Below are 19,704 nucleotides of genomic sequence, written 5' to 3' on the forward strand. Positions count from 1 at the left end.
CACACCTTGATACATTGAAGAGCTTTATTAAACTGTAAACATGATAGCATTTAGCTTAGCATTTGCTAGGAAACTCTCAAACATCATTGCTGCAAAGACCCACATTGGTGATTAACTGAATGCTGCGTTAGTACACACAAACTTAGAAATGTGACTTTCACTGCTGCCATGGCTACACAAAGCCCCTGCACAGCTGCCTCTATCAGGACAAAATGAATATTCATATAAATAATGAAACAAAAAAATCAAGAGAAAGAAATCCCATTCTGGAAAAATCTGTTTTTAACCCTCATTGTGCTCGAGCAACACCAAAATCTTCATGCTACTCCATCTACTCACACTGATCTCGTGGCTCACAAACTCTTCAACACAAAAATAAAGATATTGAGCCTAAAACAGAAACGAGCCTTTATACAAAAAAAGAACACCTACCGTACACGGGAAATCAGATTACTCCACAAATCCTATCGGCGCACAATACAAATACAGACAGTTTATACAAAGACCTTTTTTCCCAAGACCATCATAACAAACTTCGTCAAACTAAATAATTAAATCAGTCTAAATAATATAACGTCTTGATGTTGAAGGATTCTAAAAGCACAGCGCACTGATGTGTTGCAACCTAAACAAGCTCATAACTGTGATGTTGATGTTGCAGTGGTCGAGCCTCCAAAATCAAACGTCTTTTGTCACCGATTGTGACCGTGTGTGTGTGTGACCGACTCACAGATTACATTACTTTCTGCCTGATGGAGGGGGCGGCAGTGGAGGAGCAAACTGGTCCCCCATCAGGCCCATCATGGGCTGGGGAGGATTGAACTGCTTGGGCATTAGAGGCTGGGGGCCCGACGAAGAAGGCGGGGCCTGCTCCGCTCCAGAGCCGCTCCTGGAGCTGCTGTACTGAGTGCTGCTACTGCTGTTGTTGTTGTCCTTGTACTGGTCGTTGGAGCTGGAGCCATTGCTGCGCCCTCCGTCCCTGCTGCTGCGATCTCTGTAAGAGGAGGAAGATGAGGAGGAGGAGCGTTCCCCGTCCCGGCTGCGTCCTCTGCAGCCATCTCGCCTGCTGCCGCGGCTGTCCTTGGCGCTGCCGCCGCCCCCACCCCCAGAGAGCATTCGCCGGTCACACTGGTCCTGGTACATCAGGTTGGGATTGTTTGAAGTGGAGCCACTGCGAAAACGAGGACGGCCACCTGGAGATAAAAAAAATTAAAAAAAAGTATTCCTCTTTGGCTGTGAGATCTCAGGAGCTAAATTATTTCGCCACCATATAAAGTATATAGTGATGTAATCCAGCAGGAAGTGCCCCTCACCTCCTCCCCGTCCAGTATCCACCAGCTGCAGCAGTTTGGGATTGATGGCCTGTCGGGCCTCCTCCAGCACCCGGATCAGCTCGCGGGCCTGGCGGAGGTTCCCCGGGGTGAAGAAGGTGTAGGCGGTGCCTTTGTTGGTGCTGCGGGCCGTGCGGCCAATGCGATGGATGTAGTCCTCCGACGAGTTGGGATAGTCGTAGTTGATGACAAATTTGACATCCTCCACATCTTGACATTTGAGTCAGTGGTCGGTGTGATGGGATCAGTTACGGGGACGGAAAAGACAAAGAGCACAAAGTCAGAACAAAACCAACACTGGTTGAGAAAATGTACTCCATTGGTGAATTTTAAGCTCCGTGCTTTTAACAAAAGGGAACATTCAGACAGACAATACCTGCAAGACCCATCAATACCCAGCGTCCTCTGAAAGCTTCCACCACTTACCTGTTAAATCATCGACTACTTGTACGATACACAATTAGAAAATTAATTTACTTACCATGCTAATTACACCACAGAGCTCACTTATCTAGCGTAGCAATAAACTAGTGCAAATAAGCTATGTGTGGCCAAAGGTACATATCAGCTGTATTAAGTGATGAAAAAGTTTGCGGTTTGATGAAGAATATGAAGTGAAATTGTAAAACGAGGCAAGTCACCCTACAGGGGATCCTTGTGTAAAAGACAGATCCAGTAGTCTAAAGGGACCAAATGAAACAAATTAGAGGTCTGTTTCTCATTACAGTTGACAAAGGGCTCCGAAAACACTGCTGTTATTAGAGACGAGTCTTGATTTGGAAACATAACGACGAAGGCTGGCGGAGGACAAATATGGGGAAGGAGGGGGGGGGGGGGGGTGGTTGAAGTACAGTACTTACCCTGAATCAGGGATTTAGGGATGGCTTATAAAGTGACCCCTCTGTCCCCCCTACCCATCCCCAGTCCTGGGAGGTCTGCAGGGGTAGGAGGAGAGCAGTCCCTTCTCTCCCACCATGTGGCAGTGACAAAGAACTTGTGATCGCGATGTAGAGCGGGGGAAGTGGTAGATTCTCTAAAAGGCTTTGACGGTCTTTGATTGGTGTGGCTCGTTTCAAAATGCCACCAATGGCAGTGAGGTCAACGAGCCGAGCTTTTCAAGTTTCGTAACGAGAAACAGACACTAAGGAGAAGCCATGTGGATGTTTTGTGAGAGTGAGGTCTGCCGGGGAATTTGAATCCTGACAGTTCGTACTCGTCCTTACGGAGGGTTTTAGCGAGTCCTCAAGAGCTGGTGAGTTATTAACAGACTGGACTGGTGGTCCGGTGTGACGTTTACAAAGATAAATGTCCGGAGTCTTAGAGATAAAGAGGGGTTGAATGCTGGACAAACGATTTGGGAATGAGGGGCAAAGGGACAAAAAGGGGACAGGGGTCAGTAATGGTTTTAAAAGGAAACAACAGGAAGACAACACAAGACCAGGACAGGAAGTTGGGTGGTCAAAAAAGAGGTAGAGGACAGAGAGAAAGAAGGAAACATTTAAGGAATTAGCAAAGGAGGGAGAGAAGTGACAGCCGAGCGAGAGAAAACAGCAGCAGGAGAGAGCGAGAGCGAGAAAGAAGGGCCAGAGAGGCAGAGGAGTGAACTCGATTACAGAGAGGTGGCTCCTCCAGGCCAGGACTCCTGCCAGCCAGGACCAGACATGACGTCCGCAGAGGGAGAGGCCGGCACAGCCAGTGGTGGGGGGTGGCATCAGGGGGCAGTTCAGCCCGGGCTTGGGCTGCTTTCCACCCTCACTTCCTGGCAGTTGTGTCTTTCTCTGTCTTCTTGTAACGCACCACTGTATCTCGGCTCCACAGAACCTAAGTACGACCTAAAAACTCCGCTCTCCAAAGTTGGTTATTGGGAATGCTAATGTATCTCCTCAAGGACTGTCAAGAAAAAGTCTTCTTAATCCATATCCCATCAGAATAAATATTGAAAACTTTGTTTAAAAAAAAAAAAAAGGTCTCTAAGTCCGAGTCTTTGAGTTAATTCAATCAGCAGTGTGGTGCGTCACTGTGATGATGGCATGGCTGAGGGCCACCCTCCTCCATAACCCCCTCTTCGCCCTCTCACCTGACAGCCCCCCCCCCCCCCCCCCCCCCCGACCCTCGGATCAAATTTGGAAGCCCAGCAGCGCCCCACGCTCGCACCCCCCCCCCCCCTCTCTGCCCCAGTCAGTATCCTGGAAGGGGGGGAGTTTTGTTCGTGGGCTCTGTTCTAGGTCAGCGGCGCTGTGTCTGGGACTGTTTAATCAGGCCGTCTCTCTCCCCGAGTCAGCTTTCGATTTGTCATGCCTAGGTCCGGCTGCAGGCTCCCGAGGGCCTGTGTGCTTCTAGTTGACCGGAGGAGAGACTTGGAAACAAAAAAATAAAAAGAAAAAATGAAAAGAAAACAAATGAACATAGAATTAGGTTAAAAAGGTTGATAGCCATCCTGTAAAGGGGCTGTTTCACTAGTACTCACCCCTTACGTCTTCACACTATTCTACATCATTCCCATGTTATTCAATAGAGCAGAGCGGCTTGAACCCTGCTTCAAATATGAGACACTTCTTAGATACACATCTTATCTGAGAAGTGTGTAATCTGTATGTTTGTAATTGACTTTTGATCATAAATCTATTGTGAGTAAACATGCAGTGAAGAGCCTGATCATTATATCATGACCATTGGTATTATTACTAATATATTGCATGTCACTGTGTTTGCACTTGAGCACACAGGACGTACCCAAACCACGCGAGGCCACGTCGGTAGCAATGAGGATGGGAGCTTTGCCGCTACGGAACTCTGCAACACAGAATAGATGATCAGGAGCTGATCGTCTTCGTGAAAGAACAAAAAACAGAGAAGAAAAGGAAACAATGCGGATATAAAGTCACTGTTGTTCAAATGTCAGTGTGTCCGTTGTACCCGATAACACCCAGTCTCTCTCTGGCTGGCTCTTGTCCCCATGAATACACATCGCTGGCCACCTGGAAGAGAGACAAGCGAGCTGTAACGTAAATCATTTAACCAGTTAATACCTCAATGATTTTACATTTCTTAAAAAGGGAAACGCAGGCCCACCTGTTCCCACAAACCTCTGGGTCAGATACCGGATGCGATTAACATGGCAATGCATGAGATCCTGCACCATAAAAATGGCAAAGACCGAACCGCATAGAACGCTGTTTCGACTGCCGTTATACATCGTCGTTACTCACCCATCACGTCTCATCCTGCGTGTGAGATCGTCACATCGCTTCTTGGTCTCCGCGAAGATGATGGTCTTGTTCTCTTTCTCAGCCATGATCTCCTCCATCAGCTGGATCAACCTGAGGAAAGAAAGCCAAAAAAAAGGCCACGATCATAAAAGTAAGGATTAAAAAAGGGAAAGAGATGCAGTAAACAGGAAAAGAGTAAAAAGCAAGATGAATAAAGGAAGACTACAAAGGACGAGGGCCCTAAAACAATACGAACCAAACGAACTGTAACAAACCAAAGCAGGAAACGACAGGTCTGCTATGTGGCCGGCCTCTTACTTGTGTTCCTTCTCACTCTCGATACAGACATCAACTATCTGAAGGATGTTGTGGTTGGCGCTGAGTTCCAGCGCTCCGACATTGATTTGGACGTAGTCTTTCAGGAAGTCCTCTGCCAGCTGGCGGACGTCTTTGGGCCACGTAGCACTCCACATCAGGGTCTGTCTGTCGGGCTGGGGGCGAGGAGCAAACCACAGAAACAGAAACGAGTAACGACGAATGAAATGACTTACAAAAACATAAGACGTAAGCTGTCAAAGCCAACACTTCTCTGCTGTGAAATGTACCCTGATCTGGTCCATAATCTTGCGAATCTGTGGCGCAAAACCCATATCCAGCATGCGGTCCGCTTCATCCAGCACCAAGTACGTGCAGCGCCGCAGGTTGGTCTTTCCAGCTTCAAGGAAGTCAATCAGACGACCTGGTGTGGCAATGCAGATCTCAACACCTGAAGGAGACACGCTTAGTACCGGTACATCACAGACTCATCAAATGTGGATTTCAATGGGACACAATTGTTTCAGCTGACTCAGACAATAAAAAAAAATGTGTTAGAAATGTGACACAAATTGGTGTGAATCCAAAGAGTTAATCCGCCCTACCTCTCTCCAGGTCTCTGATTTGAGGTCCTTTGGGAGCCCCCCCATACACACAAGTGCTTTTGATGCGGGAGGACTTTCCGTAGTCGCATGCCACCTGCTGGACCTGCTGCGCCAGTTCTCTTGTGGGGGCCAGGACCAAGCACTGCAGAGCACACATGTAATGCCATAACAATACACTGTTTAGCGCATTAGACACTTTAATGTTGTGCTAAGACGGCATTTAATATCATTGTTGTAAACTCCGATATCTCGAAGTGGACGAAGTGATTAGTGTATTCCTTTTCTCTGCACGTACAATGGGCCCATCTCCACGCTCCAAGTAGGGCTGATGACTGATGTGCACAATGGCAGGCAGGAGGTACTGAAGAAAGAAAGAAAGAAAAAGGAGGGAGGGGAAAGGTCAGTGGATGTTGCTGCTGCATGTTACGCATCCATCTTTGGAGGAAGACATGCGTCTCACCGATAAGGTCTTCCCAGAGCCGGTCTGAGCAATGCCCACCATGTCTCTCCCGCTCAGGGCCAGAGGGAAACCTTGAGCCTGAATGGCTGTGGGCTCCTTGAAATTCTGCTGCATCAGGACATCCAATACGTGTTCTAGATGGAGAGGCAGAACACAAATATTCTGGTTATTTCTGAGACAACTGATTTAGTTTAGTATTTTGTTTTTTAGTGTCCGTGTAGTTCCACAATTGTAACATGCACGTGCTTACGGGGAAACTGTGCCTGCTGGAAGCTGGTGACAGGCTTTGGGCAGCCTGAACCCCGAACAGTGATTTCTTTCTTCCTGCAACACTCCTCAACATCATACTGGAAAGCACGAGAGTGAAGAAAACAAACAGTAACCACCGGGGTACAGCATTGTTAATAACGTTACTCTGGAGTCCCTCTTGTCATGCATCAGAAGATCAGACTGTGATGTTTCAGGAATACCTGGCTCATTCGCTGCACTTCCGAATGTTCAACGTAAAAGTTCTTCTCAAATTTAGGAAGCTCGTCCAGGTCCCATCGCTTCTTTCGTAAACGGTCCCCGGGGTTCCCAAACTTTTTACCCGGTGGTGGGCCGCCTCTGCTGGACCCGAAACGAGGGCTGCTGCAACATGAGACACACACACGCATTGTGTAGCGAGCTGTCCTGGGCTAGACTATTCGCCCTGCACACTGTTAACCCCAACAAACGCATGACAGCCTGTTTATAATAACGGTACTAACGGTATGGGCTAGCTCTAACTGTACTAGACTGAGTCAGCTGCTTACCCTCTGTCACGGCCACGGTCTCGATCTCTGTCTCCGTGCGAACCTCTCATTGTACGGACACGCACTCTTGTATGAGGGGTGAAGCGGTTATTTAGTGGCGCCTTTAGTTCAGTGGACACGTTTCTCGAAGAAGTTGCCTGGCTTTCGCTTTTCTATAACTGTTACAGTTACAGGCCTTAACAACCACCGTAGTTCTATCCGACACGGCTTTTATTTTAGGCAAACGATGGCGTGTAACGTTAATACGGAACGCTGTATGAATGAAGAAATTGAACCTTTCTTAAAGACTTGTTGAATAGTCAAATATCACACCAAGCAATTACTTTTCTGAGACAAACCTAAGTTATATTGACACAATACTGAGAGCTGTACTGCTATGTTGTTGTTGTTAGCATAGCGCACGCGCAGCGGGCGAGCGGAAGCTACTGTGATTGGCTGACTGCTTGGGAAGCCCCGCCCCCACATATGATGGCGCGTCAGTGCTTTTTCTTTTGGTCCGCTTCATACCTGCCCTTTAAATCAACTGTGTTTCTGAAAGTAAAATCAGATACTAAAAGGGGTTCTTGATGACACCCACTATTTTGTGATTCATAAAAGTAAAATCATTGTAACAAAATATTTGGATGTTATATTGTGATGATGTCTACAAGGCGACGTGATCAAAAACCTGGCAGAAATAAAAAATTTTGCATTTTGTATTTTATTTCCTTTTCAACAACAGAAACAATTATAGCATCAAAACAAGAGATAGTATTGCCAATATACAAATTAAAAAGTGTACAACAGAACTAAAACAAGAGAATATATGAAAATGAATCGATTAAACCCAAGCACTATACCAAGCAATGCCATTACATCATCATGAATGTCTCACCGTGCTTCCACAGAGTTTAACTCGATTTACAACATCCCCTCCTTTCTGGTATAATATTTCCTGGTTATATATTCTCACCTTTGTGATTAATATCCAGCTTTTAAATCACACGGTATCAAAACTGTTATTTGATAGTGTTTTGAATGTAGATGCTTGCGTTGGACACGCTGTTAACTCGGGGCAGAGTAAAAGGCAGTGAGTGGGACATAGTTCAGCAGTCACAGCAGGAAACTCTTCAACACTTTCATTATTCCGCTAACTGAACACGATTTTGCAATTTAGAAGATGACTGCGCTCTTTTGAGGATGCACATCAATTTGGCAGTTGATTTTTCACTTGGACGACATTCATCACAAACAAGGACTTCACTGTTTGTTTACTTTCAGTCAACAGAATTGAGTCAATCTGTAGTTTGTATTATGCACTTCACATAAGAGGAAAACAATGATCACACATTTAGCGCCAGCATCGGGGCTAAAGTCACCCATCAAAAGATCTAGTCAGCGTTTATATTGCTGTGTTCTGCCATCAAACGTACACGACCACAAGCAACTTCTATACTGGCCCCTGCTGAAACGCATAGTCAACATCAGTTGATTAACAATTAACTCTACCAATGGGAACCAGAGGATGACGGGCAGACCTGAAGGTTCTGACTCACTTGAGGATTTATTTTTCCCACCATGCATCACTGCTATAGTGTGCTTCTGAACCAGTCTATGTGCAGCTTGCATACATTATTTTAATGCCCATATATTCCTTTTCTAGGTGAGTCTAATTTAAAGCCCTGTCTGCACTGAGACTCTTTGAACGGCCTTATCTGTCTGTCCTGACTAACTCACTGCTGCTATAGCAGCGATTCCCTTATAAACAACACCAGCAGAGGCAGGACTGATCTGTGCTGGATTTAATTATGGGATTAGGTACAATCCGCAGCACATCACAGCTGGGAAGCGCTGCTGCTTCTTCAGTAATCTGTGTGGGCGTCAGTCGCCCTGCCCGCACTAACATCCCTCCTACAGCTGCTCCCGCTCGGTGCTCCACAAACAGCAACATTGCACACAGAGCCAACAGCCGGAGTCATGCGATTACACCTTTGAGTCACTGGCTCATATGAACCCATAACAAAATGAAAACAAACAGAATATTCATAACGTTTTCTGGAATAACAATCTTCCAACAAACTACTCTTTAAATGAGTTACACCTTCGAGGTCATACAACATTTAAATAAGAAACGTGATTAAATTCTTATATATTAAATCAAGCCAATTCAAAGGCTCCGTAGCTTTGCGTGACTATAAATCAACTCTAAATTAAGACAGTGCGTCTCATTGACTGGAGCACATTGTACTCCTATTTGGCAATGATTCAGTAAGAGGCAGAACTGGCAGAGGGGTTAATATGAAAACTGAGGCCATGTGTTTCAGATGTAGATGGCACTTATTTGCTCTGTCATATCTTTATGTATTTCTGCTGTGGTGTTTGAAGTGCATCATAAGGACGCTGTATGCAGGCACGGTTATTTGTACCATGTTCTGTCAGTAATGGCTCCTATGACATCAACACAAATGACAACTGACTATTTAATAACCAGTTAATACATCTAATGTCTGTCTGAACATCTGGACTTCTCTCTGACTTCTCCAACCTCTTATTACCCCTTTCCGTGTAAAAACCCTCCATCCCTTGCCACAGTCTGGTACCGATGGTTTTATAAATCTGAGATAAATCTGATCTTTTCATTGTTGTCTAAATATAAAATAAAAACAAAACTGAATCTGTTCTTCCATGTTAAGGTACCAACAAAAAGATCTGATTCTTCTCACACTGGTGATAAGAATCCAACATGGGCTACGGGAGCAGGGCGAGTGTGTGTTTGAGTCTCAGAACTCGTCGTCAGAGCTGAGCAGCAGGGTCTTTTCGTTGTCCCCGTGGGTGCTGAGGTTACTGTGGCTGCGGGAGAAGGGTGGCCCCCCACTTCGCTCCAGTGTGGACTGCTGGGTGTACTGCTGATAAGCCGGGGAGAAGTTGTGGATGGCATCCTGGACCATGTCCCCTGGGTTCATGGTCTCCTTCAGGCTGCTAGAGATGCTCTTCATTGGGGCACAGCGGCCTGGAGGAGAGGGGGGGGCGGAGAGGTTGGAATATCAATAAAGAGACACAGAAGTGGACAAGGAGGGAGATATGAAAGTGACGGACGATGAGTGAGAAAATTGCGCGGCTGTGTTTCCTTCCAACTGTCAAGGGAATTCTTCTTTATTTTACCCAAAAACATAATTGTGTTCCCTGAATGCCAGAGACAGGCATGTTATATGATAATGCAACTGTAGTTAGTATGATAATACTGGAGGTCAAGATGAATGCACATTTTATGACATATAAAAGGCAATATACCACGAGGCAGGTGATGATTTAACACCAGGTTACACTAATGTTTCACTGCTGGGGGAGAGAGAGAATCAGAGGGGACCACTGAGCCTCGGGTAGGAACACAGACAAGCAAAATGCTCAAGGACTGACGTCACCGGCTGCAAAATCAACATAAAGAAACAGAACAAGACAGCCACGGTTTGAAATGAGCAAACTGAACTCATGCTGAACTGAAAACAATGTTACAGTAATGGACATTCAACCACATTCAAACACCAACGGGCAAAGAAAAAGCACTTCTGGGGACAAAGATGTGGTAGATGCAGACGAAACACAGCGAACATCAGACCTACCGTACTGTCCATAGATAGGAAAGGAGCCTTTCAGCGCAGCACAGTGAAGGAGAGAGAGGGAGAGAAAAAAGGAGACAAAGAGAGACAAAGAACACAAGAAAGTCAGGATGAAAATGAAGAGAAAGCAGAAGAGAAGAGAAAGACTCAACATATATAGAGAGAGAGGAATCAAAGTAAAATAGGTTGGGAAACAAAGAGTCACATCAGACTGCAGAAATCAAGTCCATGTCGAGGACCATTCACATTCAGAGCAGACCGATTATAATGCTATACTACACCTCTTCATCTATATATTCAGCTTTAATGCTCTGATCTCACACCAGCCTCTTAACGCCTCCCTTACCGTACGAATCCAGTCTTTTATCCATGTAGACCTTGTAAGTGAAGGCATGGCGCAGAGCAACGGCAGCGAAGAACATCTCAATGCAGACGATGAAGTTTTGGTAACCAGCGGCAACCGTTCCCTCGCCCACGGAGAAGTCCGCCGAGGTGATCTGAGGGATGGCGCCGCACTTCTCCAGGATGGCCAGCAGCATGCCTGAATCACACCGAAGAGAGACAGCGGAGAGAGAACAGGAAAATAAAAAAGGGCTGCAGTATGCAATTATGCTTTTTCTGTCTGTCAACCTCTCGGACATTCCCAATATGTTGATAGGAACACACCTCTACGGGCTGCTCTGTGTTGAGAAGGCGGAGCTCTTACCTTGCCAGAAGGAGAGAAAGATGACTGATTTGACCATGACGAACTTGAGCATGGGGTTGTAGGGGACGAGCAGTTCACGCGTGGCGAAGTAGAAGAGGAAGAGAGCGTAGAGCGACAGGCTGACGGAGACGTTGTAGATGATGGTCACGTACAGGTAGCCACTAGCCACGCTGGAGGAAGAAAGAATGTGCGTTAGCTGTGACACACAAGACGTAAAGCGGACTCACAATCAACGTGAACCTACACAAGGCAGGTTTCTCATTTGGGCAAAGAGTTAAAACCATTGAGTGTCTCAGCTCTGGAGAAGATGCAGCTCTTCATTGTGTAGGATGATGAAATTTACATGAAGCTTTACTGTGGAGCAGCACTCCTGATGCTTTCTGTTTTTACAGGCCCTCGTTAGGGAGTTACTCATTAATAATATAACTTCTCTGGATTGCTGCTCAGCCATTGTGGTCTGACAAAACCTTTCGCTGAGGTTGGTCGGCGTCCACAGCAGTGCGACACGACAAGTCGGAACACAATAGATCACGACTCACGAAGAAGCCTCTGCTGTGAATGTGGAAACTTACTTAAAGTCTCCATCTTTGTATTTCCCGAAGGCCTGCAGAATGACGGTGATCACTGCCATCAGGGGTTTCACCACGCAGAACTGGAGAGTGGCCTGAAGAAGCAAGAGTGAGAGGAAAAGAAACAATAGAGTCACAGCAGGTCAGTAAAAGCCCCACGCGCTCATAGTCTTCATCAAAATGTCAAAAACTGAGTGTGACGCTTCTGAAAACGAGCAATTCTCAAGGAGATATTCAAGGAGAGAGTCAAGAGAGTGATCGGTACCTGTTTGCAAAACCTGAGGAAACCAATGGAGTACGTCTTTCCCCACAGACAGCAGGTCCCATACACACAGCTCGACCTAAAGGGGAGGAAAGGTCAACATCGTCGTAGAAGTAGACAAGCGACTTTAACATGAAATGACTATCAATAAAGAGGCTAATTAGCAGGAAGGAGAGTGGAATCAAAAGAGGGAAGAGGAGAGCACTTACTCAATGGGTTTCCCTCTGATCTCAGCCATGATGGCGCTCTCTCCTCCCAGATACTCGTAACACAGACTCAGGAAGTTGTAGATGACAAAGGCTGAAGAGCGTCACACATTGAAAAAGAATTAGGGCGATCACTAGTGTCTGTGACATCACTCCCAGATTCACAGCCCGTTTGTTTGTTGGACAGTAGAGGACGAACCGATCTTGAGCAACTCGCTCTAGCAGGTGAAGACCTGAAGGTAATTTGGGCCTCAGATCGGTTAAACAGTAACGGAGCAGAGACCCCGAACCTAAATGCATCTATACCAAGGTTTTACAAAAATATCATGTCAAAGTTGCTGACGTGGGTCTTTGGAAACACTGGACATTTCTAACAGCCTCCAAAAAGCAGTCACAGCAGCGGTCGGTTAGTCACACAGTGTCGTCAACGCTCCGTGGTGATTAGGTTTTGCAGATTTTGTTCCAGAACTGCTGAGCGTGCCACTTCCAGGCAGAAAGGTGAGTCACCCCCCAATCAGCCGGCTTCAGAGACGAGTGTGTAATGTTGTGAGTGAGGTATAAGCCGAAGCGTAATTGTGAGGTATAGTTCCCCAATGCCGAGAGCAGAGGTGAAGCCGCGTGAGAACGGGACGCCTGTGGAGACGCTGTTGAATAGAACTCTATGACATCATGTACGGTGTTGCATAACCAATAAAAGATACAAATCACATTGGATTATGTTGATGTTTTGTGTTGGTCTTCCATCGATGCAGACAGCTACACTGGTTGCTTCTGAAGCGTCTGTGGTCAGTGCTGCCGATTCATAAATGTAATGACGCCAACATAAAGTAGTCCCTAGAAAGCACACAGCTTTACAGTACACAGACACGTCACAGCCGGCGTACTGGTCAATAATTCACAGGCTATTCTTCAAACACTTATACTCTATTGGACACTTTATTAAGAAGTCATATATAATTTAAATAAACCTGACTGAACAACACACACACACTGATCCCAGTAATTGGAGTCCCTGAGCGAGCGCAGTGTTTTCTCGTCTGCTGCCCCAGGTGTTCTCAGGCTAATTTAAGGGTTAACCCACTGCCTCCGCTCTCGCTGCTGTTTAAAGAGGCTCAGTTTTCAAGGTGAGCCTGTAGCACACAGGCAACCCTGCCAGGAGCCAGTCAGCACAGTGCTGGCTTTGTTCATGTTGCAGAACTAAAAGTGTACTTTCACTGCTTTTAGCTTGAGCATAAATATCCACGAGTGTTACTCAATGAGAGCAACAACATATACATGTCTTAATCTAGACGTGTAAGCTCTCCAAGTCAATACTGTGCCTCTGTAAAGATAGTTGTCTGTGACTTACATATCCAACAGCATAAACAGTAACCTCCACTTTCATACATTATTCATTCTGTAATATCTACTGGATTGTGATCCACTCCCCAAGAGAAATAAGAGGAGGTATAGTAGTACTGTAACCGGCACATAATGGCCCCAGAAGTGCAGCTTTTCAACCATAAAGGTGCAAAGTATTTGTGCAAAGGTGTGGCCATTAGGCCTGAACTCAAAGTACATTTTAAGGTGTTTATGAACTCATACTAGTCACCTGGTAGCTGAGTGAGCTGGCGATGCAGAGACAGCATGAGTGTGTAGAGTATAACAGTGTGTATATGTTACTTTTTACCTGCAGTAGATCCTGGCACAAGTTGTGCCTATGCTATTAACAGCAGCAGTACTAAACATGTCTGTTTATGATGAAAAAATGTATTGTTTAAAATATAAGATGATAGGAAAATAACAGCCAGCAGTTCACGCAAATGAGAGGCTTGAGGCAGGTTTCTGCCTTCCTGTCGATCAACTGCTAGTTTCTGCACTAAAAGCACGCTCGGGCAATTATCCTGATGAAGCCGATGTGATGATGGGACACTAAAAGCAAATTGCCTCAAACATAACCACAGTATGATATATAATTGCTTGTTTTATTCTTAATTGTTCTAAAAACACTTAATGGGCACCGTGAGGGATGGAAAAAAAAGAACAAGCTTGCGATATATCTGCTCATCGAGTGAGTTGCCATTTCAAAGTCTTCGAGGATTTGCTCGTTTTCCTGCAGTTGCTAGGAAACAGGTTTCCCCCCTCCCCATGCAAGCCCGAGAGGCCACGGAGACACGAGGACAACCTTTGTAAATGAAGACACTGCAAAGGCCATCTGCCACTGGGGCATCGCAACACGTTCATTCTCACACCCTTCTTTCTGCTGGGAGTCAAGACACACACACACACACACACACACACAGCGGTGGATGTTCTGCTCTTTGCCAAATATGGCAGCACTAAATACAGCCTGCGGCACAACTTGCTAGTGTGGCGGCGCATTGCACTGCGTTCCTCCATCCACTCACCTTCGTAGCAGTCTCGGACTGTGTCAAAGTACACATAATACTCCTCATTGGTGAAGAACAGGAGGCTGAGCCAGGAGTCGAAGGCATAGATGGGGACTATGAAGAGGATCCTAACTATGTGCCTCTGCTCGTTTGGAGAGCTGTAGTAACGCAGGTGCATGTAGATCTAAAAAGAGAAAGAAGAAAAACAAAAAAAAGGTCTGAAATCTAAGAACATACAATGATGAAAGACACCATTATCTAACCGGGATAAGCAATAAAAAAAAACAGCAGGTATTCACTTTTAACTTGTCTACAACAGCAGAGCGTGGCAAGGCACAGGTATAAGACATCCCTCTAAAGGAGGACAGGAGATTTACAGTGGAGGGTTTAACATGGTGCCTTGGTAACAAACACTTTCTTGCCAAAGGTTGACTCAAATATGCGTGGAGGGGTTGCCCTTTTTGTAAAATACCTGAGCGTCATACATGCGTTTGTTAAATGTACCCGTGTTGCACCTGTGCTTGACGTCTTGAACGTGCTCTGTGGAAAGTCGGGGGAGGTCTTTTCTGTGGGTCTGTATATTTTGGGACTCATGTACTCATGTGTCCTGCTACATTTCCTGTATGCTCAGTCCAAACTGTCCTCAAGGCTCACTGGGTGAAACCATGTGAGGGGATGTGGGTGCATGTGGAATGTGTGAGTGTCGATGGGTGAAAGAGTGAAGGAACATCATTTATTTAACTCTCGTTACTCTTCCTGTTTATTCCCTTGTGCTGGTGGCTTTTAAGTAAGATGTTTAATTGAAGGACATAAACAAATCCTGACGTGGTGGATAAACGGGTTTAAATCAGAAACTAACTGCTACCTCATGGAACCTGCATGCCGAGCTCTAGTGTGTCTGAGCAGGTCAGAGTACAGCCGGTTTACATTTGCTTTAGTCGGACACTGGAGCGCTGCGAGTGTGGAAGGTGTGTGTTTGCGTGCGTGCGCTGACACATGGGCTGTTCCGGGTAACTGACACTGAGCTTTTATCACTCCTATTGAGAGCAGCAGACGGCAGGAAAGAGCGGGCGGGCGCCTCTGTCTGCTTCATCCGGCTCCTCTCCACTTACACAATGTCGCACCGATCACCTTTCCAGGTCTGTAAACAGACACACACCTTTGGTAGCATAACAAACAGTGGGCGACAATACGCCAAGCGGGACAGTGCACTCCGCTCACACAGGGCTTGTTGCTAGGTGACCCTCCACACACACACACACACGCACACACACATCCCCGTCTCTTTCATGTCGAGGTCGAGCTAGCAGCACTTGTTGCCAGAGTGACAGAGGGCTCTTCTTTAAGCCTGTATGTGAAGAACAATAGAGGCCGAATCATTAACCTGTGCCTCGGGGTAAAGTCCAGCTCACGCACATAAAAGGTACGTTTAGTAATAAACGTCTGTGTTACATGGGGGCTGATAAACTGACACAAACAAGGCAAACAGGACTTGTGCACTTATCTGCACCACTATCACGAAACAAACACCTCCAACTCCAGAGATTGTCAACACTCTGCTCTCTGTGAAAACACAGGAAATTAAAGTATGTCCCTTACAACTTGATTCTCTTGTAGCTTTTCCTCACATCATCCACCCGTAGTCGACATTTTCTAACCCTATTGTAGATTCTTCTAGAAGCTTCAGACAAACCGCGCACCCTCCTATGGCTACCCGAGGTATCTGGCACATGTTAGTTGTGTTTCAGGGGGAATAATCAACCCTCGGTCAATCAAACTGCAAACATCTTAATGCTGAAGATGTGCTAACTTCCCTGAAAACTGTTTTTTGAATTTGAAAAGGTTTTATAGGTTCCATTCACTTAAACACTTAATGTGTCTGAAGCATAAATGTGCATGCTCAGTGTTAAACCAATGTGCAACAAGTAGTGTGGACCAGCTACATGGAAAATGTGAAGCTTTCTCCCCACAGGATGGGAAACGTTTAACAGCATGCATGCGTTTAGTGTGTGAGCGTGCATATGGCCTTAGATTAACAGATACTCGTGGAAAAATACTCCTGGGTGTGAATGCGTCAACGGTTTGTTTTTTTTGCTTACGAGGAGCCATTTGTACTCAACAAACCTACCTCCCTTACATGAAGGGTAAAGAAAAAGAGGCAGAAAGGTGGGTGGACCTGAAAGACCATGAGCGAGATTAGTTTTATCCAAGTGCTCAAGTTTAACTCTGGGCAAAGACATGAAAACAGAAGCTACCACACCAAGCAGATAGGATACTAATGCTGTGTTCCCACTGATAAATAAAATAAAAGGCTGCATTCATTTCAATAAGACTTGGCAATGGGGTGTCTTCTGCATCCTTACCTGGTGGCATGTGATCAGAAGAGCTGTCCACACGAAAAACCCAGAGATGGTCTGGGCAGTGGCGGTCATGAGGAAAATTGTCTCTTGTGGTGTGACCACCGGTGCTTCTGGCACCCAGGAGGTGTTGGATTGCTGCGGGGCCGCCGTGGCTGGGGGCCCCGGGGCGAAGCCGACAGGAGAGTCATTCCCCAACCTCTCTGCCAGGGTGAGGTCTCGCTGCCAAAGTGGACCCATCTGTGTGAGGAAAGGATGTATACGAGACTTAAATCAAGAATCGAGAATCACTCAAACATAGCAAATCAGTGTGACAGCAATAAGCTCAAAGCTGCTGACCCAATTTCTCCCTGTGCTTTGCTGAGGGAGGAAGAACAACAGAGTAGCCAGAAGTGATGCTAAATACTAAAAAATGTCCGTCTTCAGAGCAATGAAACACTTTCCCACAAATCAGAGACTCAGGAGATTGAGGCGTGTGGCCGTAGGTAGATGCTGCAATAAGAGAAGATGTGTTGACCTAAAGCTGGAACAGAGTAAAACAATTGTTTAATGTATGTAACCTCATGCAAATGTATCCTGCCTAAGATGGATAACGGTGTTTCTGTTCTACACAAATCTTTACTTTATGACAAAAAAAGAGACCAGAGCTGGAGCTGAGAAAGATGGGAGACAATACCGAGAAATATATTTGCACACAAAATATGTGCCCATGCTAAATTTCTGTTGGATTCATCACACATGTGGACCGGACAATTTTGCCCTTACCTCTGCGTGCGTATGTTAGTGAATCAGAATCATTCTAAATTAAACAGGAGTCAGCATAGTGCCACGCCCCCATTTCTCCAGATACGGAAATACGTTTGTTCTAAGAGACTAGCATTGCCCCTAAATCAAAAGAAGCAAAAATAATTTCACGACTGAACGTTGGCCTTTTCAATATGGATATTCTTATGCACTCAAATGTAACATTAAATGTACAACAAATGCATTAGTACACTAACTGTCATGCCGTTTTAATATGCTATGCATTTAGTTTCGTTATCTTTGGAAGAAAGCCCGGCGTTCATCATTAATGCGTCCCCACTACGCACCGTTCCAGCACCGATTTATGCTCACACAGTTTGTGAATTGAGTCTGATAAGTTTTGTCGAGTGGCTTTCAGCATATTTCTGCTTCACTTTTTCTCAACATTCATTGTCAAAAAAACTAAGCTAACTTTTATACTGTATCAACCCAAACACTAACGCTGTATTTCTGCCACATCAGCAGAATGGGAGGATTTCACTCCCACTGGTAAATCCCCATATCTCTGAATTTCAAAAAAGGATTCATAAGAAGGGGAAAATAAAACAAGTCATCACATGATTACGCCGCACTGATTTGGACAAATGAAAACAAGGCTGGAGCAGACGACATCAAAAGCATCCAGAAAGCCGCTCCACCACCCGCGTGATCAAATCAATACCGATATCTCATACCCTCATCTCTCCAGCTACGCTAATGTCTTGGGGTGGATTCCAGGAAGGCGGAAATCTGATTTTCAGGGAAAACAATGACTTTCAAACCCCTGTGCACCAGCTAAATATAGACTGTCACTCAACATGGTTATGGGTGACACATGCTGCTTGCCAAAGCCTCAAACACACACACACACACACACAAAAAATGTATTAATATTAGTTTCTTTAAATTGGTGTAATTAAGGGCTGGGCCGTATCATACTTCATTCATTACATTATTAATCACAATGCACTTCGTCAAAAGACTTAGCAGACAGTTCCAGTTTGCCATTCCAAAGGAATGCATTTCAATGTGATCAACATTGAGCAGACTATTTAACAGCTGTGTCCAAACAGATACTGTTATTGAGGAGAGGTTCTTACCATTTATCATGGTATTTATGCATGCACTTATGTATTTACCTATCATGGTTGGATGCATGCAAAAACAGGTCAGGTCTGTGCTCATCGTAGCCTATAAGAGCACCATTCGCATCAACAACAACAACGCTCGGCGCTTCCCAGTGGGCCACAGACAAGAGAAAGAGATAACTCACAATCCTGCTGACTGCACCCGTGGGTGGGTATGAAAACATGCATTGTACTTTGACCTGAATAGAGTCAGCAGTGTCTGTGACAGGCCATCACACGTCCTCAGGCCTGCCTGAAACAGACCGTAAAGCATCCGGCCATTGAGGTCGTGTTCAATCAAGAGGCACTGGAGATCACTACTTTACAGTGACCGCATCTCGTTGTAAAAGGCTCTAAGTGGAGCCATTAGAGCAGGGTGCCCAGCGCTCAACCCTCAGAGATGCACGCGCAGCCGAAAAATCGGTGACGACATATATAAAAAGGAAAAATCCTGCAGGGACAACATTTACCTCAGCAGTGATTATTATACTTAAAACAGCCTGTGTGTTGAGAAAAACACGCTAAGCTGAAATAAAATGGTAGCTGCTGTTCAGCGCTCACGACTCCATCCTGCTGCTTTACGTACCTCATCTGCTGCTTGATCTGCGCTGGTTTCAATCACAGCATCACTTTAGCTCATCGTCGCAAGTCGACTGCAAACCTTTGAGAGACGAAAACGTGAATTGACCGAGCGTTAATATTCAGACGACAGCCATCCACTCATCTTATCACCGCATTATAGTTTGCGCCACAGAAACGTGCCTCTTTTTTCTAAAGCTGGCAAGTGTCTGCAGCTGTGCGTGAACTGCGCGGAGCTAACGCTAGCTAGCCCTCCGAGCCTGGCGCTGGCTTTGCGGTTGCTTCTCCCCGTAAAGTCTAAACAAAGCAATATATCCCGCTCTTAAGAAGCGACACACTCGACTACAACATTAACATGTCGGTGAATGTTTATCTCGCCATTTCCCGTCCAAAGCTGATGGAGACACCGTTCCGTTATGTCCGCCACATCACCATC

At 45.7% G+C, this 19,704-nt stretch overlaps 2 protein-coding genes across 3 annotated transcripts; both read right to left on the bottom strand.

The window, feature by feature from the left end:
* Positions 1–10: 10 nt before the first annotated feature.
* On the bottom strand, positions 11–7,090 carry LOC306786770 (putative ATP-dependent RNA helicase DDX17). The gene is made up of 13 exons (XM_079281625.1): positions 6,715–7,090; positions 6,391–6,550; positions 6,171–6,267; positions 5,921–6,054; positions 5,756–5,821; positions 5,461–5,602; positions 5,146–5,306; positions 4,859–5,031; positions 4,541–4,651; positions 4,248–4,309; positions 4,065–4,124; positions 1,314–1,541; positions 11–1,193 (listed from the first exon to the last, which is right to left on the bottom strand). Exons 1-13 carry the CDS (start codon positions 6,762–6,764, stop codon positions 739–741), a joined length of 1,899 nt encoding a protein of 632 aa, XP_079137751.1. The 5' UTR covers positions 6,765–7,090; the 3' UTR covers positions 11–738.
* Positions 7,091–7,408: 318 nt separating this feature from the next.
* On the bottom strand, positions 7,409–19,687 carry LOC306786763 (transmembrane protein 184B-like). Of its 2 annotated transcripts, XM_079281610.1 has the most exons (11): positions 19,452–19,687; positions 19,276–19,350; positions 16,786–17,019; positions 14,441–14,606; positions 12,057–12,147; positions 11,851–11,926; positions 11,589–11,680; positions 11,017–11,186; positions 10,657–10,851; positions 10,314–10,340; positions 7,409–9,703 (listed from the first exon to the last, which is right to left on the bottom strand). In XM_079281610.1, the coding sequence occupies exons 3-11, from the start codon at positions 17,017–17,019 to the stop codon at positions 9,474–9,476; spliced, it is 1,281 nt and encodes a 426-aa protein (XP_079137736.1). In that variant the 5' UTR covers positions 19,276–19,350; positions 19,452–19,687; the 3' UTR covers positions 7,409–9,473. The 2 variants fall into 2 exon arrangements, with proteins under 2 accessions (XP_079137736.1, XP_079137737.1); XM_079281611.1 differs by lacking the exon at positions 10,314–10,340.
* Between the last annotated feature and the right edge of the window lie 17 nt (positions 19,688–19,704).

The sequence above is a fragment of the Melanostigma gelatinosum genome (genome assembly GCF_949748355.1).
Source record: "Melanostigma gelatinosum genome assembly, chromosome: 13".
In the NCBI taxonomy this organism is placed as follows: domain Eukaryota; kingdom Metazoa; phylum Chordata; class Actinopteri; order Perciformes; family Zoarcidae; genus Melanostigma; species Melanostigma gelatinosum.